The sequence below is a fragment of the Electrophorus electricus genome, chromosome 14 (genome assembly GCF_041902795.1).
Source record: "Electrophorus electricus isolate QZ-2024a chromosome 14, ASM4190279v1, whole genome shotgun sequence".
NCBI classification, from domain to species: Eukaryota; Metazoa; Chordata; class Actinopteri; order Gymnotiformes; family Gymnotidae; genus Electrophorus; species Electrophorus electricus.
In genome coordinates, this window is record NC_137510.1 from 9,034,685 (window position 1) to 9,060,880 (window position 26,196).

At 43.1% G+C, this 26,196-nt stretch overlaps 2 protein-coding genes across 8 annotated transcripts in view; one reads left to right on the plus strand and one right to left on the minus strand.

The window, feature by feature from the left end:
* LOC113573753 (rho guanine nucleotide exchange factor 4-like) overlaps positions 1-4,712 on the minus strand; it is a 96,306-nt gene extending 91,594 nt beyond the window's left edge. For 2 of the 3 annotated variants that reach the window (XM_081696082.1, XM_035530641.2), the window contains exons 1-2: positions 4,381-4,695; positions 473-502 (exon numbers count right to left, since the gene is read on the minus strand). In XM_081696082.1, the coding sequence (XP_081552208.1) occupies positions 473-502; positions 4,381-4,548 (198 nt within the window). In that variant the 5' untranslated portion in view covers positions 4,549-4,695. Of the gene's footprint in view, positions 1-472; positions 503-4,380 lie in introns of all 3 variants that reach the window. The other variant, XM_081696084.1, reaches the window with a different exon arrangement.
* Positions 4,713-6,054: 1,342 nt separating this feature from the next.
* Positions 6,055-26,196, plus strand: part of arhgap29a (Rho GTPase activating protein 29a) — a 34,816-nt gene continuing 14,674 nt past the window's right edge. Inside the window, exons 1-3 of one of the 5 annotated variants that reach the window (XM_035530680.2) lie at positions 6,055-6,188; positions 7,414-7,810; positions 22,101-22,244. In XM_035530680.2, the coding sequence (XP_035386573.2) occupies positions 7,513-7,810; positions 22,101-22,244 (442 nt within the window). In that variant the 5' untranslated portion in view covers positions 6,055-6,188; positions 7,414-7,512. Of the gene's footprint in view, positions 6,189-7,413; positions 7,811-10,878; positions 11,014-22,100; positions 22,245-25,270; positions 25,640-26,196 lie in introns of those variants that run through there. The other 4 variants (XM_035530681.2, XM_081696233.1, XM_035530682.2 and 1 more) reach the window with 4 other exon arrangements.

A 26,196-nucleotide genomic window follows, 5' to 3' on the forward strand; every position in this document is an offset into this window, starting at 1 on the left:
GTAACACGTATTTTAAGAAACTACAGAAAGTGATAGACCAGAAAGACAAGAAATTCAAACCTAAAATCCTAAGCGTTAAGCGTGAGGTTTGGGTGAGTTTGGTGGAGTTCATTCCTCATTTGAAGCTATTTGGAATTCACACTGACGATGCTTCACAGGCCAGTGATGGGACAAGCTGAGACCTTTCACACATTTTCAAAGAGCCTTTGTACAATAAGAAGTCCTTCCTCTTCCTTCCCCCAAATTATGCACAATTAGAACATTTGTACAGGTGACCCTCCGAGAGAACCTTTTCACGCTCACTGGAACTGACCTCAATATCAACAGCTCACTGAAGTCCATTACTGTTTTAGACTTGAGCTAGTGTCAGTACTGCGTGTGAGTGTGTGTTCGAATGAAAACAGTCAGCTGCATAGAAACCAAGCTTCTCAGCAAACAAATGACCAAAGAGAGGAAAGGGAAAGGTGCTTACCTGACTCCCAGAGGAGCTGATTCTTAGCCTCTGTGGACACAGAGAGACAGGGTGAAAATGCTGAGGACAATAGAGCCTGTGCCTTTTCTGCAGTGAGCGACTGCTTTTACATGCAAATCAGTGTAATAAAGAGTGTGAGTTGGGCTTTTTCCTCAAGTTCAGAGGTATTTTATGAATTCAAATCACTTTGCTTTCAACAGAAATATATGCCTTGAGTCTTTAGAAATGTTTCCCAATGAATCATCATTAAAAACACAAGATTTATGAAGGGGCAGCAATTTTAGCCATAAGTGAAAAAAAAAAACCATCTAGTCTTATTCCTTTTAGAGACAAACAATTATAACTATAGTATATGTATATACACTGACTGGCCAAAAAAAGATCACACACTCTAATATTTTGTTGGTGGCATTGCTTCCACAAGCTTCTGCAATGTCACAACATTTATTTCTGTTCAGAGTTGCGTTAATTTTTCCCCAAGATCTTGTATTGATGATGGGAGATTTGAACCACTGCACAAAGTCTCCTCCTGCATATCCCAAAGATTCTCAGTGGGGTTCAGGTCTGGACTCTGTGGTGGCCAATCCATGTGTGAAAATGATGTCTCATGCTCCCTGAACCACTCTTTCACAAATTGAGCCCGATGAATGCTGGCATTGTGATCTTGCAATATGCCCATGACATCAGGGAAGAAAAAATCCATTGATGGAATAACCTGGTCGTTCAGTATATTCAGGTAGTCAGCTGACCTCAGTCTTTGGGCACATAACGTTGCTGAACCTAGACCTGACCAACTGCAGCAACCCCAGATCATAGCACTGCCCCCACAGGCTTGTACAGTAGGCACTAGGCATGATGGGTGCATCACTTCAGCCACCTGTCTTCTTACCCTGATGTGCCCATCACTCTGGAACAGGGTAAATTTGGACTCATCAGACCACATGACCTTCTTCCATTGCTCCAGAGTCCAATCATTATGCTCCCTAGCAAATTGAAGCTGTTTTTGCCAGTTAGCCTCACTGACAAGTGGTTTTCTTAAGGCTACCCAGCTGTTTAGTCCCTTTCCCTTGAGTTCCCTTCGCATTGTGCGTATGGAAATGCCCTTACGTTCACTATTAAACATATCCCCGAGTTCTACTGTTGTTTTTCTACGATTTGATTTCCCCACACGTTTAAGTGATCGATCACGATCATTCAAGATTTTTTTCCCACCACATTCCTTCCTCAAAGATGTTTCCCCACTGTCCTTCCACTTTTTAATAATACGTTGGACAGTTGTTAACCCGGTTTTAGTAGTTTCAGCAATCTTCTTATATGTTTTCTCTGCATGATGCATGCCAATAATTTGACCCTTCTGAAACAGATTAACAACTTTTCCATGATGACAGGATGTGTCTTTCGACATGGTTGTTTAACAAATAAGAAGCTACTCACTGCATCAGTTAGGGTTAACTTGTTGCCAGCTGAAACATAATCACCCATGCAGTAATTATCCAATGGGAGGCTCTTACCTATTTGCTTAGTTAAATCCAGGTGGTGACCTTTTTGTTTTTGGCCAGGCAGTGTAGTACAGTATAGTATAATTATAACTATAGTGTCTATAAAAGCTTCTACATGACAGAAGTATCTAGCTACAGACCCAATCAATAGAAGACACTCAAATGGCCTATAACCTAGTTATGCTTAGAGATTAGCATTGTTAGGCTTTTATTGATACCAATATTGCTTATTGATACCAATACTCGATATTGATATTCTTATATACCACTCTCCATATTTACTTGCACAATATTCTCTATAAGCATCTACATTTTATTATTTAGAGCTGTGGTTCAGTCACCTCCATATCTGCAGAATTATCTGCTGTTTTGATTTATCCCGTACATATGGATCTCTCCTTTCTCAGAGCGGAGCCCCGCCAACCACCATCCATTCTTGCACCATTTGAAAGTGCCAGTACCATTTGTCCAGCAGGTTTATTTTGGTAGTGACCAGTCAGGACCAGTACAAATTTAGCACTGGTTCTTGCCTATTTAGGCTGCAACACACCCACTCAATAATTTCCAGATAATCCTGACATTGAAGTGATGTGCCATACCTGCAGGTAACACCGGTGTATTGCACTGGTGTAATAAAAATTTGTTTTTCTGAACCTGTTTGTGTTAACTGTTTTTAGAAAGTTTGGAGTGAGCACTTTGTGGTTTTTGGGTGTACCTTGTGAAGGTTTCTTGATATATTATAAAGTATTAAAAACATTTTCAGTTCTTCTTGCTTATATAACATGGAGCTGTTGGAGCATACATAATAAAGCTATAATTAGAGCGTCAGATAAAAAAGTTTTTATATCTTATAATGCATCTTTTGTCTTCCTAATATGTTGTGTGCTACATTTGACACATGGTGACAGACTTAAGAAAGGTCATAAATTACATCAGACTGTAGGAGTAATAGGCTTAAAAATTAAAATTGTGATTCTGTCTCCAGATTCATATCAACACACCTCCGGGGACACACATTCATAGCATTTAATGGTGAAATCTGCCAGGATTCAGAATGGAAACTGTCACATAAATAAACATCTGAAACAGTTTATGATTCTCTATATATACAGTTCTACATGGCCATTAAATTACGCCATCATCAGAAAAAGGATCCTCAGAAGTTGGTTAGGCTTTGGGATGAAAGGAGGGCACAATGACCAATCACTGATAACCCCTACAGTCCAGTCTCATATACAGTGGCCAATCTCTGAAACCCTTACAGCCCAGTCTCTTATACAGTGGCCAATCTCTGAAACCCTTACAGCCCAGTCTCTTATACAGTGGCCAATCTCTGAAACCCTTACAGCCCAGTCTCTTATACAGTGGCCAATCTCTGAAACCCTTACAGCCCAGTCTCTTATACAGTGGCCAATCATTGAAGCCCTTACCTCCCAGTCTCGTACACAGTGGCCAATCTCTGAAACCCTTACAGCCCAGTCTTTTATACAGTGACCAATCACTGAAACCCTTACAGCCCAGTCTCGTATACAGTGGCCAATCACTGAAGCCCTTACAGCCTAGTTTCTTATACAGTGGCCAATCACTGAAGCCCTTACAGCCCAGTCTCTTATACAGTGGCCAATCTCTGAAACCCTTACAGCCCAGTCTCTTATACAGTGGCCAATCACTGAAGCCCTTACCTCCCAGTCTCGTACACAGTGGCCAATCTCTGAAACCCTTACAGCCCAGTCTTTTATACAGTGACCAATCACTGAAACCCTTACAGCCCAGTCTCGTATACAGTGGCCAATCACTGAAGCCCTTACAGCCTAGTTTCTTATACAGTGGCCAATCACTGAAGCCCTTACAGCCCAGTCTCTTATACAGTGGCCAGTCACTGAAACCCTTACAGCCCAGTCTCTTACACAGAGCATCCTCAGAGTAACCCACTCCACTCCAGTCAGCCCAATTTCAACCAAAACCAAGATAACATGATGTCTGAAAATAAGTAGCATGTGTCTGTTAACCGTAAATAATGGTATCATCGGCGGCCCACATAATGATGGTTTGGGTTTAAATGTTTGAAGGTCCTATGCATCTGAAATAGACAAGGAAGCATATCTCTCACTGGAGAGCACCATTATCTGTAACTTTCCGTAGTTCTCGGGTTTAAGAATTAGTAAAGTAAACTCTATCTCAAGCATTAGATTACTGCAAACATACTAACACAAATCCGTTCGCCGACCCATCAACATTTGCTTGCTTACCGGTTAAAAAGGTATCTCACGTAACACAAACAATTCCCTCATCGTTTGAGATGAATATACACAATTTCTTGGAATTTCTTTCGTTTAAACACTTTGTTGCACTTTTTGCACAATTAACGAGAGTGAAAGAGTGTCATTAAAATCGGTTAGAAGGACCAACCTGCAATAGTTTGAATACAGCCCAACAGAGAATATACGCAGACAGGGTAAACTTGGCTGTCATATACCGCTCCGGTAAACATGCCAGATGGAAATGGACTTCACTGACACTTTCTTCATTTACACTGTTGTTTTCCTCTTCCACTGCCTCGTTTGGCTGCTTATCCATCTTTTCGTGTGCAACTCCAAACCCTTGGCATCCGACCGGCCCTGCTTAAAACTTTACTTAGCTAGAGCATTTGGATATTTTAACACTGTCAAAAATCTATTCTGGTTTGTGACATGATAAAAATAACCACAGGTGCTCCGTGCAGTCGTTCAAATACAGAAGAATGTTTCTCCTCCTCTGAGGTGTAAATGCTCAAAGCTTTGCACGAATCGCACGCGCCAGGTGCCTTAGCGTTCGCGCCTTGTTATTATTGTTTTTTTGTTTTTGTTTTTTTTCACGCCAAATGTGTAAAACGTACCGCTTGAATGCATGCATGAATGCATGATGCATGAATACATTAATATATGATCAATGCAAAAGTTAAGAGTTCTATGCCAGGATCTCGCAGAGGATATTAGAAAGCATGCAGGGCCATCTTGTGGCAGTAGCTGTAATGAGTTTGCACGTTACGTCATCCATCAGGGGTTTGTCCCATCCGCGCGGTCTGTTCAGCCTGTAGATCTCAGGGCAGTACTATACAACAGAGCCGGTATACAACAGATCCGATTCATATCTCAGGCTTCATGTTTATGATTGTTAGCCGCCGTTGTGTGTCAACCTTGCAGTGGGACGTGCAAGACTACTTTCATAGAATTGATGTGTATTTTAATAAATATTCATATAACATTTCTAGTGGGCTAGGTTATACTTTGGAATATTTCTGAGATCAAAGAATAGTAATCCAGTTATTATGAGAGGTTTATAGTTTATATAAGGTAAGAAACTAGTGGTTTACTGTGCATGTAACAGAGTCTGTAAAATAATAAAGACTACAATATTTCTTCCTAACACATCATGTAGCCTCCCGCCAACCGATCATTCACATGTTCTGTTCACATCTCATTAAAGTATTAAAAGATATCAGAGTAGTTCTAATATTTTCCACACGATGGCGGAAGTACAGTTCATAAACTGCGTTCCTCGGCTCGTCGCATTACTGTGATGCATTTTAGGCAGATTTCTCTGTGAGGTAAAACCGAGCCTCCTATCTACTAATTTAATAGTTCAATGTCTTCTGTCCTCGTTTGGTTTATTACGGCAAATACACACTTCGTTGACACCCACACACTATCTCTCTTTTAACAGTAACATTCCCATTTGGTTAGAAGTGCAGAACTCTATCAGTTTTACACTTCTTACCTTTGTATGTGTTTATCCTTTTTCTGACTAGGCAGACTATTCTAAATATTATGAAGGGAATAATATAAATTATTTGTGCACTATTTATTATATATCTAAATTAGACCCATTGCATCACAACGTCAGTAAAAAATACAAACAATGAGTTGGATTAAAAGTTTTGCAGTAGTGCTTTCTGTGATACTCTGCAGCAGTGTGCACCTGCGCTACCTGTTGTTTTAGGGGTGTAGACGAAGAGCCCGCCTCTTATGCCCCTTCAAGCCAATGAGAAGTTCGTTTCTGGTCCCTCACAAGAGAGGGGCGGAGCCTTAATCCCAAATCGTACGGCGAGTTCAGGCTCTTTGCTCCGGGGACAGTGGAGATTGACACGGAAAAGGGCCGAGGATCTGTCGCCTGGGTGCGCTAGGATTACTCGTGCATTTGGTTAACGGATTAATTTCGGACTGCGGAATGCTTCTTACGTGAGTAGCGCTGAAGGATGGCTTTTACAGCATTTGTTAGCTTTTATGAGGAAACGTAAAACGTTTTGTTTATTTGCTCGGGCGATTCGTAAAGTTAAATAATTTTAGGTTTCTTCTGATGGCACAATGAATAAAATCTGTCTGCAGGCGTTTGATTTCCTATATGATCAGATTGCTCTACACTGTTTATTAGCGTTCCTTGGTTGGACACGTTATGTGCTTTTATTTATTTTGTTTTATTATACTTAATTATTTCTTAAGGAGTGAAAACCCAAGCCCTGTGGTTTTATTTAACGTAGCATTCACGTACCATAAACACTGCAGGACATGTCGCTAGCTAGCCTAGTTCCTCTGCCTCGCTGCACGTGTACTCTTAGGTTACAGATCAATCAGAAAAGCGTTGTTCTTTGCGGTAATTGTCTTGTTTGTAAGGGGTAATAGACATTCAAATAGATCCCTTACTTTTAGTTTAATCCTTTGGTGCTTTATTGTTTGTGGCCATTTTTAAAGGACCTTTTACTGTTTCTGCATGAATCGTAATGGATTCCGTTATCGGTGGAATAAGTGCCGTGAACCTAGTCCTGACTACCTGCTGAGATGAGGCGACCAAGATCTCACTCCAAAAACACACACACACACACACACACACACACACACACACACACACATATATATATATATATATATATATATATATATATATATATATATATATATATATATATATATATATATATATATATATATATATATATATATATATATATATATATATATATATATATATATGTCACTCTGTATAAGAACGTCTATTAAATGTAAATGGCTCTAAATGAAGTTTATTACATTTTTTGGTATATTTATTAAGTTCGAAACATTTCAAAGGCACGGCAAGCAATAATTTAAGATGACTTTTAATAAAAGGGACAACCCTAGCAGGACAGAGTTTTGTGTGTATGTGTGTGTATATGCTGTCTTGTTCATGTGCTTGTGTATGAGGTCCTGGACCCCTTCCTAACACTGCACTGTACAATTTACAGTCTTCTCTGCACCTCTTTAAAGCTTCAGCTTGCCATACAGCCCTTCTCATGAGGTTAGAGTTCAGTCAAGTGTGTTTGAGTTGGGGACTCTGAATGATGCAGTGCAGGACTACCCAAAGACGGGTCCTGGGGGCCATGGGTGTGTCTTGCTGGCTGCATATGTGTAATGCCTTTTTTGTGTCTAGGAGCTGCTGCCATTCTTGAGTACGCACGTGGGATCTGAGAGACCGGTGTGAGCGGTAGCCCACAGCTCCACCCCTTTGGACGAGCTGGCTGCAGTCGGAATGTTTGCCAGCGGGATGTTGCAGCAAAGCAGCGTGGGAAACAAGCGTTCCATGGGCATTCCGCGTTTCTCCAACTCCCACTTCCTCCCGCTGGGATCCAGCTCTGGATCCAGGTCAGGATCTGCCAGCTCGGGTCTAGGACGGTCCGCTAAAAGTGGCTCCCTGAGCTCCATCAGCTCCGGCTCGGATAATCTGGATGTGCCTGGCACTGACCCGGACTACATCATGCAGCTAGTCAGTGATGTTCGAAAATTCGCAGACTTGCTGCTTCGTCTCAAGGAGGCTTTTAACTCCAAAGGTGAGTCATCGTCCTGCAAGACCCTGTCATGTTTAAGAAACTCCTCAAAGTTTCTTAACCACTATACTGTGCATCAGTGTTCAAAGCACACCTCATTCAGTGAGTTGAATCCATTGAACAGAGGAAACACCAAGCAATGTAACACAGCAGTATTACAGCAGTGAGCCTGAAACCATGCTCTGGAGGCTTTTCAACACACTCATGATTTCAAATAACAATTTCAAAAAAGATGAAATGTGTAAGCAGATAAATTTGTCACGTGGAGTGGGTTTAGCAGTGTAAGGTTTATTATTTATGTCTATTGGCATAAAATTCAACAAAATCATTCTCTCTTTATTGGTCTCTGTGAATTCTTTGTGAGCCAGGGCTGGGTTTGTAAGATGCTAAAAGTTGAAACTTGCCATCTTCTGCTGGCGTGTCATGCTGGTTATGCCGGCATGTCATGCTGTTAGCTCTATTTTGAGAGAGAGGGAAAGTTTATGTGATAGATGGGCTGCATATTAAGAGGGGAAACCAAAAATTTCTGGTTCCACACATTCACCCAGGAGCCCAGTAGGTCTATAAAGATATGGGATAATCCAAGCTCATGAGCATGTTTTGGTTGTATGATGAATTGGTCTGGACCCAAGCTGCGAGAGGACCGTGTGATCTTGATATTTGAATAGCAAACACCAGCACTGTAGGGCTACTCCTGATTTTAAAAAAACCCTTTCGAAAAGTAGACTGCTCCATAATTAAATGCCCTTTTTCTGCTTCATTTGCTAATCTTAAAGAGAAGGTTTCAGGGCCTTTGTTAAATGTATTTATGATGAAAAGGCGGGTGAAGATTAAGTGGGCTGTGGTTCTTGCGTGTGTGATTATTGAATTCTGGGCCTTGTGCTGTTTGGCTGGGCTTGGGCCAGACCCAGCTGGCTAATCCTAGCTCATGCATGGACCTCCCTTAAAAGAGGCAGGGGCCTGGGGGCGCCCGCTAGTGACAGTGGTTTGCAGAGGAAGGTAAATAGTCTGTAGGCATGCACTCTTCTTTAGTCCACCGGTGTCATGGAAGGTGCTTGCTTCTGACCAAGTGCTATGATGAATCATTCATGTGTAACCATTGAGAGAGATAACTAGCCATCTGAGTTCTACTGCCTGTAGTTCAGACTGCACTCCTGCTCCTACTCCCCCGGTCCTAGAATGTTTACAAACCATGTGACAGGCCTGCATTGTTCACATAGTTTGAATGAGTAGTTAGATGTAACTTACCTCTTCCAAAACAAAAGCACAGCCTAAATTGTGTAGTTCCATTAGGCAACAAGAAGTCAGGGACGCTTTGTTTTTTGTCTTTTCTTCCCTCCTGTATTAAACTGAACATGTGCGGTGAACAAACTGTTTAGCTTTGCTGGAGCTATAATGCATAAAGCCTGTCCATGACAGAAGCGTCACAGCATTAGTGGCTGTTATGTAAATAGCAACTGGTAAAAAAGTAACTCGTGATTCACATAGTAAGTTATCACTACCCCATTCCCCTCCCCCCAAATCTAGCTAAACATAGGAAAGAGCAAATTTAGAGAAGGGGAACGATTGCACTCCAAGAAGAGATCATTTGTGCTGTTCTGGGTAGTGAATTACAGCCTCTGAGCCCTAACATGGTGTAGAAATGTAGACTAATTCCCCACAACAGGAACTGTGATGATGCTGCATTGCTAAAGATCTGAGCAGCTTTACCAATGATCACCAAGTCTCTTCCTGGAGGTCTGCGTTTTTACAAGTTTCATCCCACAATAAAAGCAATCACAAGTTAGCAAGGACCTCTGATAATATGGGTTAAGGGTTGGAAGCGGTAGATCTCCAGGAACAGGGTCGGTGGACGTGGAAGTGGCCTTAACTTTGATTAATTCATTCATAGTTAGATTTGAATAGATTCTGTTTCATCAGCTTAAAGAGGAGGTTTTAGATTAGTCCCTCTTGGATCTCTGACACACTGCACGAAAAGATGCAGGAAGTTCAAAATACTATAGCAAATGAAAGTGTGCTTTACCAAACCTTTTAGAATACAGTGATATGGGGTGTTTTTTTATGCTAATGTTTTATGCTAATGGTTTTTAATGCTAATGTTATTAGCATTAAAATTTATTCACTCTCATTTAGCATTAAAATGTATTATGCCACAATGAAAATCTAAAACTGATCTTGCGTGTATAGTATATGTATTAATATGTAATTATAGTGCTTTGTATTGTATTTGGTTTTTGCAAAGGCAGTTTGGTGTACATTCTTAATATCACCTCAGATCTGTTTCATTAATGCTTTAGAACAATCTTTTGTGAAACTAAAATTTAGGGGTATCCTGGGTAGTTTAAGCCATCACACTTTAGCTATGTATAACAGACTTTGAAGGAAATAGTGTTTTTGTAGGTGATCATTTCAGCGCTGAATGTTTTTGGGTCAGTGCATGTCTTCAAAGTGTAATGACTGGCGGTTAAGTGGGCGGTGTTTCAGATCAGCATGGAAAAGACCCTGTCGTAAACCAGGAGCCACGCTGTGATTGAAACTGATTTAAACCCCTTTCACTTTATGAGTTTATTGTTTCCGCAATGCGCAGCCATTGAAAAAGACTCCTCTCACTCTAGCAATTCAATGGGGCGGTAGAGTCTGACGAGAACACACAGTGTGCATCTGCATCTGCCTAGCACGTTCACACACAATGGACAATATTTCCTTCAGTCCCGTGCGCTTTCAAAACCAGCCCTTGGCATTCAGGTTCAGTGATGTGCGCCTCAAGCTCTTTGTCTCCATCCATCTTTGCTAGTTTTGTTCTTCAAGCAAACTGGCAGAAGTTGGCTTGAGGCTCTTTTTCCCATGCAGGAATAGTAGGGAGTTTGGGATTGCTCCCCGGAGAGTTTCGGCCAGCTCCAACAAGCTGGGCTTTTTTTTTTTTTTTTAAGTAGTTTTTTTTTTTTTTCCCTTTCCTGTTGATGTTGCTCAGGTCACCTTAAATGGTAATTATTAGTCACTGAAGTCACTGAGCTCCCAGACGCAAAGGCTTGCCAGCAACTTTTAGAAACATATTTTATGGATTTCGGATGCTTGGCTCTGTGCGACTGGCCGCAATGACTTGGTTATGGCACCGTTAATGATGCTTCTCACAGTGCTACCAGGAGGAGTCGAGTATCCACAGAGGTCGTGACCTTACCCAGCACTGGTCTGTCAGAGACATGCAAGTAATTGGATTGGATTATTTTGGGGTTTGGGCTGGCTGGAGACACAGCAGGCTCTGTGGCGTCTGAATGCACACCGAGGTCTGTGTGGTGTTGTTCTTAATACGTATGAGGTGTCTTTTACTGCAAAGAGTCACACTTGACTTCTGAGTCACTACCTGTGTCTTTTTCTCAAGCCTTGTTAGTTTTGCCTGTGGCTTTTTACATCAATTTGTGTGTGGTGTTTTGTGGTTTTCACATGTGTCTGTGTTTTGCACTTCCGTGGAGTTGTGGGTCATTTATAGGAGAGCAGTTCTGTCTGTTATGCAGCCACACCTCTAGTGCTAGTCATAAATGCCAAATAAATGTCTATCCTGCTCTTTTAAAACACCATCGCTCTGCATGGGTGTGTGCACACACACGCATGTGAGCGAGACACAGACCAAGAGGAGGGAAGCAGTCCAAAACTGCAGCAGCTTATAAGGATACATTTTGCAGAGGTTGCACTCCCGCTTCCCCTTATGGAAGTGCTAAAACTCACACATGCTCAGAATGTGTTGCTTCACATCTAAAAATCCACTGCTTGCTTAATCCATACCGGCTTGCCATTGCTACTTTTTAAAAACATTTTTTTTTTTACATTTTTGCATACTAATATGGCTTCCCTTCCTTTGACTGTTTTATCCATTTCATTGTAAAAATCTGTAGAGTAGAGCTGCAACTCCTACACCTGGTGCTTCTGCACTTTATGTATTTCACATTCCCCTTTTTCCACTAGCATAACCTTTAACACAGTGGCTATTTCAGGATGGAAATCAGGTAGATCCAGCAGTGTAATAATGGCACATGGGACTCAGAGATGACGGGATAGTTAGGCTACTTGGATTTCTTGTGGCTTGTGTGTTGCGTCATTGGGTGTGAGTGTATTGTCTGCTGTTTGATGAGGCAAACCGTTGCTCTTTTAGCCAGAAATCTCAAACCACTAGAGAAGAGCCTGCGTCATTTTCCTGGCTCTTCTCTGACACCTGCGTTTGGGATGTCCTCATAGAGTATACTGGAATCGCTTTGACATGGACTGATTACTGCACCAAACTGAACAGTTACCCCATGGTCCAAACATGTTGTGAAAACCTGCCTGCATTTCTTTTCTCCTCTGGGAGCCAGAGGCCTTTAACCAGTGTGGACGGGTTCCTGTGTGCTGTCTTAAAGTGGAGAGATGTTTATGAACAGATCCCAGGGGCTCCTAAACAGTCCCAGCAGCCCCTAAGAGGAACACAGTAAATAATCAAACCTTCATTCACTTGCCTTCGTTCTCTCACAGCTGGGTTTCTGCTGGCATCTACTATGGTTTTGGAATGCTTTCATAATACATGTTCCCATCAAACATAGTTCTATGGCACTTAAATAAAATCACAAAAGAGCTGTTGGAGATGCAGTGTATGTTTAAGAAAACAGATAAGGCTCAGTGATTATTTGATTTTCTTGTTTTGTTGTTGTTGTTATTTATTTATTCATTTTTGCCACTTTTCTGCATAAACAACCTTTTTCTCAGGTAGAGCAAAGTCTGTACAAAGTATTCAGGTTTGTTTCTTGTTTTAAGGTTTTCACTAGTCCAAGTGTCTCATTTGATTGCAATGTACTGACATTGTTCAGGTCTGTTGTTCAAATCTGTTATCATGCTCTGTCTCTGGCTGTGGGACCTGGAGGATGATGTCCTTGTAACTGCTGTGTCAATATTGACCCACTCTCAGTGACGGCCATGGGCCGAGTCTCATCGTTCTGATAGAGATGGGAAAAGCACTGCTCTCCTCCTCACAGATGGGTTGTTTTTTTATCCTCCCTCCCTCCCTCTCTCCCGCTCATCGTTCCCTCACTCTCAACCTCCTCCTCCTCCTCCTCCTCTCCCGTGCACGCATAGCCAGCATTCCAGCGGAACAAATGCTCGTTTGTTGCTTTAGAGTTCCACAGCTGAGACAGGGTGGACACTGCACAGCTGAGACAGGGCAGAGACATGTTAAAAAAGGAAAAATGACAGACCTTGGTGTTGGTGAACACATGAAAAATGCAGTGCTTGTTAAATCAAAGTGTATTTTGTTCTACATTTCTAGTTGTTTGTTTGTTTGTGTGTGTGTGTGTGTGTGTGTGTGTGTGTGTGTGTTTTCTCTAGAAATTGTATGGCTAAATGGTGGTATGCATTTGAATATGCAACGTGAAAAATGGGAATTTTCTCACTCCTTCCTGGTGTGGTCTGTGTTAAAGTATGAGCCCTCAGAGCACTGCTAAAGGCAAGCTGAGGGGTTTTTTTCACACATGATCTACAGCATTACAGTTTGTTTTCTATGTTAAAATCTCTTCATCTTTTTCCAGGTCATGTCAAGTGTGACTGTCATGTTATCAGTCATGTTATAATAATAACAAATATAATAATATAAAGTTAATAATCATGTTATAATAGCCCACTACCATTATGAGGCTGAACCTGCTGATACATTTAATTCTGTGTGCTACAAAGTAGCTGCTGGGTATCTTAGACCTTATGGTGATTAAGATGTGGAGTTCTCTGATATGCAATTTGATCAAGTCTGCTTCTTCACTGAATCAAGAAATGTTAACCGTAGAGTCACAGTGAGTTTGGTGTTGTCCTGTGTAGAGATTACAGAATTAAACCATTCCTTACTAATAGCAGTCCAGTGTGCAGACCCTGCCTTATGTGTCAGATGATCAAGCTTTGCTTCTAATTGGACTGCTTTACGGTGTGAGCATTGCATCAAACATTTCTCTTGGTGAAAAAACATTTTAAGCATAAGGACACAACCATCAGTGTTGATATAATGGGAAACCTAAGGGAAGACCTCTGCCTGTGTCTGTGTGAACGATGCGACGGGTCTTGAGCTGTGTTCCTGTGGAGTACAGGGGGACCCCTCTCCCTCCTGGGGCAACCCCACTCACTCTGGGGGATGACACAAATTGACTAAAAGTGATGATGTGGCCCCCACTGTGAAGAAGGTTTGACTGTTGTTAGTGTGGCAGGCAGTGAGCCTCGTGGACCACCGTGTTCTAACAAGTAGGGTCACAGTGTAAACTCTAAGGTCCTGTCCCTTTGATCCAAAAGGACCTAACATCATTCTGGAGCTAAACATGATTCAGAACTAAAATGGATTTGTTTGTGCTCACTCCGATGCTAAGGGCTATGAATTGTTGCTTTCTAAGTCTGGTAACCTATAAAATGAGGCAGATATCCTTACAAGTATAGTCACTGGCAGATAATGTGCAATTATTTTTCAAAAACGTAAGCATTCTTGGTACATGGTGAATTAGTGAATGAGTAATTAATACTGGTTGACTTCATCCCATAGACCGCTTAATACAAGGTAAAGACACTTTGTCACCCATGACTGTTTCACAGAATCATTGAGCATTTTTAAAAAATTTAATTTTTAACTCAGGAGAAGCACACAACATCTCAATGGGTATTGTGCAACAGCCAGGTATAAGTGTCTGATAATATCAGGTTGTCTTGGTGACTAATGCTTGGCCCAGAGCCAGGAATGTTTTGGGAATGACACTTTTCTGGCTTCCCGTGTGATAATGTTTAGATACAGTAAGCACAGCGTGGCCTTTATCAAGGCTGTGTGAAGAGGCAGCATATCTCTCTCCCTGGTATCACACAGTCCTGTCACTTTGTTGGTTTCAGCTGCTGAATTATTGCTGTTGGTTGTGAAAATTAATATTAGCAGCTAATATAATAATAGCAGTTCTTTCTTTCTACATTTCCTTGCTCATTCTCTGTCTCACTCTCTCATACACAGTTTTTCTTCCTCTGCTTTGTTGAAAAATGGTTATACCTCAAGTCCTCTTGAGAAAACCTACATGCAGTTTCTGTGATTTGTATCTGAAATAACTCCATGTGAATTGCTGGACTAAAGTTAGCTTCCATGGTCTTTTACAGGCTTTTAAACACTACAGTAAAGCAGTCATGTTTAGATGGCGCGTCCCTATAGATCACTGTACGGAATTTTTTGATTAACACAACTGATTCATTTATGAAAAGCCGAAGCTCCTTTTAGGTCACTTTGAGCAGACAAAATTAAATTCAATTAAAGCCAGTGTAAAGTTGACCATGATGAAGTCCCTGTTCAGGTGTACCAGTTCAGGGGTCCCTGTTGTTTAGGTATCATACGCCCTCTGCTTGCATCCTAAGACTCAGCTCTTCTGCGTTGAACCGCAGTAAACTTTCTCAGGCTGTTTTTACAGATCTTGCATGAATCATAGCGTAAGCACTTATGAATAAAAAGACTCCTGTGAAGAGGAGGGAGGTTAGGGGGAGGGAGTGTGTAAAACAGAGTAACTGTCTCATCTCTGAGACCCCCCCTCCCCCCGCCCAATGACAGCACTGACAGGCATGCAGGGAGATTAGGCTTCTGTGGGAGATTTCACTGAGAGGCATATGGCTGCAGTATTTAGAGCTTTACCCCCAGTGAGACAGAGAGTGAGGGAAACAGACAAAGAGTAAAATGCCAAGAAATGGAGAGGGGGGGGGGGGGGATAGAACGTAAAAAAATACCCCAGAAAGAGTTAGACTGTGAGCGTAAACACGTAAGCAGCAGATACTGTGAGCAAGCATGTTTAAGATGTGGATGACTGTAAGCATGCATGTGTAAGCAGCAGATACTGTGAGCAAGCATGTTTAAGATATGGATGACTGTAAGCATGCATGTGTAAGCAGCAGATACTGTGAGCAAGCATGTTTAAGATGTGGATGACTGTAAGCATGCATGTGTAAGCAGCAGATACTGTGAGCTCACAAGTTTAAGATGTGGGTGACTGTGAGTGTGCACATACAGGATGTGAGTGGCAATGCATGTGTAAGTTGCTGGTGGCCATGTTGAGGCGTGTCTGGGCTAATGAAGCTTAATGGCCATCTGCACTTAAGCAGAAGATTTGTAGGGTCTTTGCTACTGTGAACCTGTGAAGGAGCTCTCTCTCTCTCTCAGATTTATGATTATGGGTTCTGTTAGTGCTGGGCAAAGTTAGTCACGGTACAGATTGCAAGGCTGAGTTTTGTCCACTGCTGTACCCCTGACTGTGTTTTGGGAGCTGGTGTAATGTGCAGGCTCAGAGTGCAGAGAAGAAACCACCCAGCATGCGTTGGCAGATCAGGTGTCAGGGCTTTTTATAGGCTCCACATTTGTCAATCTGGAGATTTTGTCTCCAGATTCACCCACCTTTAGTGCTAGCTCTCAGATTTCTCTCATCATGGTGTTGTGTTAGTAAAGGTTTCAGTTTATTTCTCCTGGTATCTGTCTAGTAACTGAGCCTGTTGTGTACCAGCAATAATCACTGTATGGCTGTAAAGGCCTTGTGTGGAGACAACTCATTATATGTATATATGTGACTGGAGTTCAGTGATATCCCTTAATTCACACACTGTTTGAATAAATTGTGCCTTTGATTGTATCTTTGTGAATACACTTGCTTAAATTACTTTCCAAGAACTTGCACTCTAGAAGTCTATCAGATCAGCCATTGTTATTTTGTCAGCAACGCCCATACTGAGAGGGATGAGCAGCTTTCTGTAAGCTGCTTGTTTTGTAACAATGCTGCAGTGATAAAATAAGATATCGATTCTAAACCTAAACTAATGGAACCTTGCAATAGGCCACATTTGCCAAGGGAAGTAAGGGGTTGGGAGAGGGGGTATTATCTTAACCAAACGTTTGCTCACCTGTTGCACATTCCAGAGTGCTACTTTTTATAGAATTAAACAAAGGAATGCTAACAGAAGTAACAAAAACAGACAGTAGTCCATGTTTGTATTAAACACTACCACAATAGACTACTGTGTAAAGATCAGCACAGGTCCATGTCTAGGGCCTTGTATTTGAGGATTTTACAAATCAGGGGACCAGAAGGTTACATGGGTTCAAGAGCTTAACCCACATGCTATGAACTACTCCAAAAGCCAACAGCACCAAAAGCATCTTCCAGATTTGGGATTTACCAAAGTGGCGCAATTGGTTCAGTAGATTAGTTTAGTGATGTCCCTCTGCATGTCAACCACAGCAAGTCATCTAGAAAGGGCTGAGCTGAATGGGCCAACCTGCTCTTCATATCGGTAGCGATGGCACAGATAGATAATAATTTCAGACTTCAAACACAAACACAAGCACAATGTAGTCTCATCCCCCTCCGCTCACGGTTAGCACAGGTAATCCCTGTCTGTCCTAGGAGTTTCATTCAAAGACATCTTTTTTCAGTAACTACATTAAAACTGATGTAAAAGGTCTGTAACTAGGAGAAGGAGGAATGGAAGTCCTGGGAATGTATCTCCTCTTTGGCTCCTATGTGCTGACTGAGACATGGGTAGTGTAAGCATTGTTTTAGATTTCACTGCTGTGCTACTGAAGTTGCAGCAACGTTTGGTTACTATAAGATTCTCATAGAACCTTATCGCCAAAAGATTATGTAAGACTATTGTAGAATCTAATAGCTGGAGTTTTATTAAGATTTTTATACATTTCTTTTATAGTATCTTAGAAGAGGGGATCTGACCCTATGTGGAGACATTGATCTTGTTCCAGAGTCCTCTCAACTAAGTGCTTTTCACATGATTAGTGCCTGTTTTAACAAGCGAACACAGTGTCCGTGTGTAGAAAACAGTACAGTGATGAAGTGATGAAGATCACTTCATTAAAATTAAAGATTCTCTTTTTCTCTCCTCCTCCCTATCCCTTTCTCTCTTTCTCTCTCATGGTAGAATTCTTTCATATGTTTACTGAGGGTCGTGTGCTTTATGCGTCCGTTATGTGGTGGTGTTTTTTTTTTTCAGCCTATCACTGCCACTTCCCTTCCATTCCTTTTTGGCCAGCACTCTCCAGCGCATGAGTTGTAGATGGTGGTCCTCTCAATACCTTCTGCATTTTCTAGCCTATAGTGACCACTCCTCCTGGCTGAATTCTGCTTGGAGGAGGGTTGTGGCCCAGGCCAGCTGCAGCATAAAAGAGTGTGATGCTGCTTTACAGGCTGAAGCTTGGCTGGGGCCTGACTGGTAGTGGAGTCATGCTAGGTAGGAGATTTGTAGCTCGCTTCAAGAAAGCGGAGCCAGAATGCTAGCACACAACACTCCTTACTAACACTGACCAGGAGGGAGAGGCCTGCCTCTCTCTCTTTCTCTTTTTCTCTCTCACACTCTCTCTCTATCAAACATTTTCCTTTTCTTGCTGTCTGGCTGTCTTTCTTGGACTTGGACAGTGTTGTTTTTACTCACTTGCTTTTCATTCACTCTCGCTCATTCTCTTTTTCTTACTATTGCTTCTTTCTCATCTCTTCATCACTCTCCCTCGCTGTATCACACGCCCTCTCTGTGTCTGTATGATGGACAGTTTGGTGGTCAAACAGGAGAGAAAAGCGCATTCTTGACTCCATGCTAAGCATCTAATTTACATCCAAAAGAGTCCAAAGGGAAATATCCGAGCATGGACACGTTCTTGGCTGGCAACAAGGATTTTAGAATATTTTCACTGGATTACAGAATACGACCCCTAAACTCTTGGTGTCTGAAAAAGCTGCTGATTGAGAGACTGCCATTGTTTTGCTCTCAAATTCACTTCTCAGACATTCCTTTCATTTTCGAGTAGGATAGACAGAATAAGGATTCTGAATACATTATATTTAGGCTCATGAGCTCCCAGAGTACATGCTGATTATGGTCACTATTATGCTTGAGTCTTTCCCATAATCCCATGCTCGTACTCGAGACGCTTCAACCTCTCTGCAATCAGCAACAACCTCTTGAAAAGGGACAGAGTTATATGAAGTGTATGAGTGCACTGCCCTCTGTCTGAAGAGATAAGGCTATCATAGCAGGTTTTGTGCAGTCCTTAGTTGAAGTATTCAGCTTGTAGACAGGCTATGGGTAGTGAGGTCTCTGGTTTATCATGCTCAGAGTGGTTCCCTCCAAATATCACTATGCCCCCATCATTAACATGTACACTTTGCTCAATATCCGATCGAGACCTCCAAACTCCTGTTGCTCCAGATGCAGAACTTATACACTATATTCCGATAAGGTTTGGCATGCGCAGCTCTCTCTGGAGGCTGAGAGCTGGAAGGCCCTTTCTGAAGTGTCGCTAGCACCTCGTTGGCAGTGTTCGTCACGCATGCCTGAGTTGAGGCCATCGCGTGGGGAAAGGAATGCTACTCGGTTATACCGGCGGCACCCGCCCACCAACTTCCCTGCGCAGCACTTGGGGGAGAAGATCTTTATGCAAGCATGTTGCATGTTTAGAGAAGCATGTTCATGCACCAGCATTAAAACCCTAGGCTGACATCGCAACACGGGATTTTCATGCTCAGTGCAGAGCAACGGGACATGGGAAATGAGTTTGATGTCTTTCTCTCTCTCTCTCTCTCTCTCTCTCTCTCTCTCTCTCTCTCTCTCTCTCTCTCATGCATGAATGTGAGATGGCTGGTTCCCAGATTTATTGTTCTATAAATGCTTGATGCTGGGTGGGGGAGGGAGATGTAGACTGAAGAAGCCTCACTGTTTGCAAATGACCACAGTAGACAAATAAGAAGTTGTCCCCTTCAAGCAGGACTTTCTCGTGCAGCTGAGAGCTCCCTCCTGGTCAAACAGGGGTTCCCGCCAGTACCGTTACGGTCTGGGGATCCTCATGCTGGCCATAAGCATGTCGGGCCCCTGGGATTCTTGGGAGGGGCCCCTTGTTGTGCTTCTGTAATGCAGGGATCAAACCATGAGCCTCTGTGCTTTCGCATCACTTATCCTGGCACACAATGTAGATGGGCTAATAGGTGGGTTTTCTTCTTACCATTGGGCCGTTACCTTTCTTGCTGGATTCCGTTTATATGTGTATACATATGAAGAGGAGATGTGTCAGTGTTGCAGACCTGGACTGAGCTTCACTCAGGGTTTGTGTGTGTGTTTGTGTGTGTGTGTGTGTGTGTGCGCGTGTGTGTGTGTGTGTGTGTGTGTGTGTGTGTGTGTGTGTGTGTGTGTGTGTGTGTGTGTGGATTGATGGTGCAGGAATCGTAAGCTTTGTCGATGTGTTATTTGTCTTCAAAGTGTAATGTCTTCAGGACAAAGTTTTTAATTGACCCTGACTGATTATAGGGTTATCCTATAATGCTTGCCACTATACTGCTTCTTTAGGCTATACCACAGAATAAATGTGAATTTCTTTCTTTTTTCTTTTCTTCATTTTCTCTCTCCTGCTTTCTAATAATTTAAAGAGGAATGCTTCCATATATTTGTGCTATTCTAAGCATCCTCCCACCTTTATCTCTTTCTCTATCTGACTTTCTCTCAATCTGTCTCTCTCTCTCTCACTCTCCTTTGTTCTCCCTTTGTTCATTCATTCACTCAGAATCACTCAGACTCTCACACTTGAGGAATGTCATGAAAGCACATATACACACTAGTTTGTTGAAACCCACGAGCAGCTCATTTGAATCCAGTGAGACTCAGCAGTTGATGTTTGCTTAACACACCTGCATTGACTTAAAACAACACAATTGCTTAAAGAAAAGCCCACTTATGTGGAACTCTCCAGGGGAGACAACCACAGGGCTCCCATGTTCGGGCTATGGGTGCTGACAGCCCTGACAGCTCATCGGATGTGTAATAACACTCAGCGTGAGGTTTGTCTGGGTGTGTGAGTGTGTGTGTGTGTGTGTGAGTGTGTGAGTGTGAGTGTGTGTGTGTGTGTGAGTGTGTGTGTGTGTGTGTGTGTGTGTGAGTGTGTGTGTGTGTGTGTGTGTGAGTGTGTGTGTGTGTGTGTGTGTGTGTGAGTGTGTGTGTGTGAGTGTGTGTGTGTGTGTGTGTGTGAGTGTGTGTGTGTGTGTGTGTGTGTGTGAGTGGGTGTGTGTGTGAGTGTGTGTGTGTGTGTGTGTGTGTGTGAGTGTGTTTGTGTGTGTGTGTGTGTTTGTGAGTGTGTGTGTGTGTGTGTGTGTGTGAGTGTGTGTGTGTGAGTGTGTGTGAGTGTGTGTGAGTGTGTGAGTGTGTGTGAGTGTGTGTGTGTTTGTGAGTGTGTGTGTGTGTGTGTGTGTGTGAGTGTGTGTGTGTGAGTGTGTGTGTGTGAGTGTGTGTGAGTGTGTGAGTGTGTGTGAGTGTGTGTGTGTGTGTGAGTGTGTGTGTGTGAGTGTGTGTGTGAGTGTGTGAGTGTGTGTGTGTTTGTGTGTGTGTGTGTGTGAGTGTGTGTGTGTGTGTGAGTGTGTGTGAGTGTGTGTGTGAGTGTGTTTGTGTGTGTGTGTGTGTGTGTGTGTGAGTGTGTGTGTGTGAGTGTGTGTGAGTGTGTTTGTGTGTGAGTGTGTGTGTGTGTGTGTGTGTGTGTGTGTGTGTGTGTGTGTGAGTGTGTGTGTGTGAGTGTGTTTGTGTGTGAGTGTGTGTGTGTGTGTGTGTGTGTGTGTGTGTGTGTGTGTGTGTGTGTGCATGTCTGTGTGTATCGGCTCCTTCACCAAGCTTATTAAAAACCCTTTAGCCAGGTGAATGTGCCGTTTAAGTTTTTTTGATGGATGCTCTCAAATTCTACTGTACTCACAGTATCTTACAACAGCAATGTACTCACCCACTCATTCCTTCCCTTACCCTCTCAATCACTCACTCCTCCACTCACTTCTACTCACTCATCCACTCAATCAATCATCAACTGAATCACCCACTCATTCCCTCTCTCACTTTCCCACGCACTCTCTCTCCTTCCTTCATTCACTTCCTCTCCCACTCCCTCCCTCCCTCACTCACCCACACTTCCACTCACTAGCTGACTCCCACCCACTCATTCTTATTGATAAGTGCCTGCTGTGGTCTACCTACCCCTAGCCTATCCTGTCATGCTGGAAGAGCCAGTAGAATGGAAACATCAACTCTTTACTGACCCCAAACAAGCAAATAAATGACCAATATTCTGTCAGAGTACCACTTAAGAGTTATTGCATTTGTGTGTGTGTGTGTGTGTCTCAGACTTTTAGTTTATTGTTATGCTTGTGTGGTAAGGCTTAAGCAAAGTAGCTGTTCAATGAATGACTAATGCTTTACCACACTCCTATTCAAAAGGATTGATTTTGCTCACTGTGTGTGTGTGTGTGCTCCACAGAGCACCAAGACTGCCTTCACCGGGTGGTTCATGAGCGTCTGGGGGAGCTGTTGCGTGTGCTGAAGTCTGTGATTGGCACACACCCAACACTGAACTCTGTGGACATCCTCAGTGCAGCTGGAACAGTCATCGCAAAGGTTAAAGGTCAGCTGTTCCTGACCATCTCTTTCTCTGTCTCCCTCTTTTGCTCCTTTTACTTCATGCCTGCTCATGTTGCAGTTTTTCGTTCACTGTCTTCTATACATTCCTTGATATGATTAACAGGTCTTTAGCTCCCTGAGTGGAGCTCCACTGTATTAAAATGTCACTCATTCACAGGCTGGTAATTTTGTACCTGACACTGTCATCAAGGGCATTTACAGGGCCCCAAACATAATAGCGCCGCGCTGATCGGATGCAAATATAAAAGCCCTCGGTCTCATTGTGGTGTCCTTAGCCACGGTTTCCGGAGTTTTTGGGGTCCTGCTGAGATCCGGAGGTCTGGAGAGAAAATGTTCTGTTTGCATCTGTTGTCTGGGAGTTGCAGTTAGCTGATTAGCATCACTTGTGGAATGATTAGCCAGGGTGATGACAAGTATGAAGGCTAGCAGGCTAGGAGGATATGTCTGCCAACAGAACGCTGTGCAGAAACCCTAGCAGCCTGTGGCAGGCCTGGAGAGTGGAAGAGAAACTCTGACACGGTACGCGTGTGAGTGTACAAGCACGTGAGCGTGCATGCGTGTCGTAGAAGGGCCTGTTTCTTCTCTGCTCCTTTCTCTTTGCCTGATGCCATTCAAATGATTATTCTCCCTACTAAAGTAAAAGGTGGTGTTTGCTAGGTTCTCTTGCCCTCTGTCAGCAGCAGGGCCCCATCTGCATGGTGACCCTCACCATGCGCCTTATTGATTTGCTTTTGGCCTGTTTTGACAGTTGGGCCCACAGGGGGTCATGTGATATCCCTGTGTAAACCTGTCTCCAAGATAACTGACTGGCTGGCTAGCTTAATATTAACATCCACGGTGACCAGAACCAGACAGAGTTCACACAACCAAACCTTGCGTGTCCTCCATTTCATTACTGTTCTCTTATGTGCCCTTCCTCTGCTTTTTGCACCATGCAGCTCCATGGATTACAATGAAATTGATCCAACAGGCACTTCTAACATTTCTAAGCAGTCCATTTTTGAAATTTGTATGCATTTCCATCTTTCACCACTAGAGGGCTGGAATTCAGTGCTTGACCATGTAAATGATCATGTACTCACTGACAGACTTAGTTACACACACACACACACACAAACACAGAGAGAGAGAGAGAGAGAGAGAGAGAGAGAGAGAGAGAGAGAGAGAGAGAGAGAGAGATGCACACACATTTGCAATCTACTCTTCTATATCTGTGAAGGTTATCGAACCAAATCAGAGCCCCCAGATGGAGATCCAAGGAGTTTAGTGTTTAGCCTCATCAAAGGGCTTGGCCATTGATCAGTTGAGTCATGTGTGTTGGGAGCAGGATGGACACTGGAGCAGTGCTGCTTAGTCACAGGCCTGGTTTCAGTGCTTTGCCTTGTGCACCCGTTTTAAACTTATAAAGGGCTGGGTCATCAGTCATTAACTGGTGCAGATGTATGTATTGTATCAGTCAGGTTGTTCGTGAGCAAGATAAACAGTGCCATGCAGTGATCTTCCAGGTCTGGGAAACAGCATGTTAGATCAGAGCCCTTGTTGGCCAGGATTGTGAGGCTACGAGGATGCACAACAGTGGCTGGGCCAAAAAGGAGGTGTGGTCAGAAGGGGTGTGGCCAGCAGAAGGTGTGGCCAGCCTGGCCAGGGGTGGGCACAGTGTGACTGTATGATCCCATTTCCCATGTTCCTGCTGTTTGGGTTGCTAATGGGAACTGTGAGCTCTGCTGTTGAAATGGATAAAGTCAGGACCTCACGCACCCTGTTTACCCATCACAGCACACAGTGTACTGCTCTGTGGAAATAAAGAGCCTCTTGGTTTTTCTTGAACAAAGACGACAGATGGACATTCTCCCTCTTTTTTCTTTGACACTGTGACACTCTTTGCTTTCTCTTGTTGTTCTTGAGAAGGCTATGGCACTTTTATGCACAATGGTGGAAATGTTCTGAGCTGTGATTCCTGTGTTGATCATGTGGGTTTCCTCAGAGCTGGCCAGCAGAAGAAGTGGTTTGGTTTTGTTTAGTATTGTATTTTTTATAATGACCTCTGGACAGACCAGCGTCAGTCTACCAGCACAGCCAAGCCTTCCGTTAGCCCACAAGAGGGCATCTGGGCATTTACACTTCCTGAAATATGAAAAAAGGGAAGTTGATTCTTTGGGTGAATCCCTGCATGCTTCAGAGTATATTCACTAAGGCACTTCAGATTATTTGTGCCAGTGAGTGTTCGATATTTAATGAAGGGGAGGGGTTTCAGCACTGTCGACAGGTGTAGTTACTGAAATGTCCAGCCCACATTTAAAGTGGCTTGCTCCTTGAAGTGAGGATTTTTGAAAACACCATTCTAGATATATGTCTGATTCCTGTTCACACTAAATTAGTCCTGCTTGTTTCCTGCATTCTAACACTATAACCAGAAGACTGCGCTTTCCTCTAGCCTAATAGGTCAGGTTCAGCTTATATGATTCATCTGACTGAACTGTTCAGTATATTCAGCTCAGTTTATTCATTTGCTTCAGTTGATCACAGAATATTCCTGAGTTAATTCACTGAATCTTCCGGTCTGACTTTTCTTGGTTAGTTACTAAGCCTTTAATCAGACGATTCATGGGTTTGTTATGATTTGATAATTTTGCCACTAAATTGCAGTGCTGTGGATTTTCAGGCACAGGAAATTGGACTCAGAGACCCAATGTACACACTCCTAGGATCTTCAGTGATGGTTATTTCTTCTTCCCATCCTAACAGGTGCCCCCAAAACATTTTGATCCCTCAGTGTCTGTTTTGATGGGGTGTGTCCTGTGACTAGGTGGTAGAGTGATTAGCGGCCTGTGCTCTAGTACGGTTTCTCAGATAGAAGAAAGAGAAAAAAGGAAAAACAATGCCATTTTTGTGTGGTGATGTAATTTCCACGGTTGGAGTGTGAGTGGTTAGAGAGCACTGCCATTGTGTTCTCGTGAACTTCAGGATGTCCTGTCGGGGGAGGGGGGGTGTCGTTGTTGGAAAGGGGACGTGACTGCCAACCAGAGTTTCACAAACCAAAGTAGCTAAAGCTCCAGATACAACCAGGATTCACACGTCTAATGGTATCGTTACCGTTTAATGGAATGATACCGTTTAATGGTATCACCCAAGGTGCATCCATCTTGCATCTGGAAGTTTTTTGAGCAGCTGTTTTCAGGACTCACCATCTGTCTCTACTGTTACCACAGCTGGACTGAATGCCTTATCAGCTTCTTATTCTAAAGGAGAGAACAACATTTTCAAAAATCCTGAGTAAAGCGCTACCCCTGTCTAGACTGCATAAGGAACCTGCTGGTGTCTGAAACCTCTGCGCTGAGTGTTTGGGGTGTCTGGGCTGGATGGGAAGCGTTGCGGTGGGTAAGTCCCTGAAATTTTGGAGACACTTTAAAACAGAGTTTGTAGATGATAATCCTGAGCTGCAGTTCAGACAGGAAGTTCTCGCTAAGGCTGTGTTTACACTCACGGACAGAGTTTCTTGTTTCCTGTACTTTTCATGGTAAACTGCAGTAGGAACAGATCCTTTGCTGTCTTCTCATGTTTGAGGGTAGGTAGTGACAAGAAAGAGGGTGGTGGTTTCAGCCAAGACCACTTTGTTTCCTACAGATCCCAGAGGTGAAGTCTAGGCAGGATTGAGGCTGGCTGGAATGTTGATGGCGTCAGTGTGGATGGTTGCGTCTGCCGCTTTTCCACCTGTTTATTTTTGCTGTGTGGAGTTTGACAGGAAGTTTATTGTGGAGGGGTGGGGGCTGATTACAGCTTACTTACCCTTGTGTTTTCACCCCTGCGGGCTCCCCTCCCCCACCTGTGACGGTGCAGAGACCCAGCACAGGAAACGTTTTGGGAGATTACTGAGCCAGCCATATATTTACTCTCCTCACTCTGCTTGGAGTTGGCACTGTCAGATTCACTTCTCC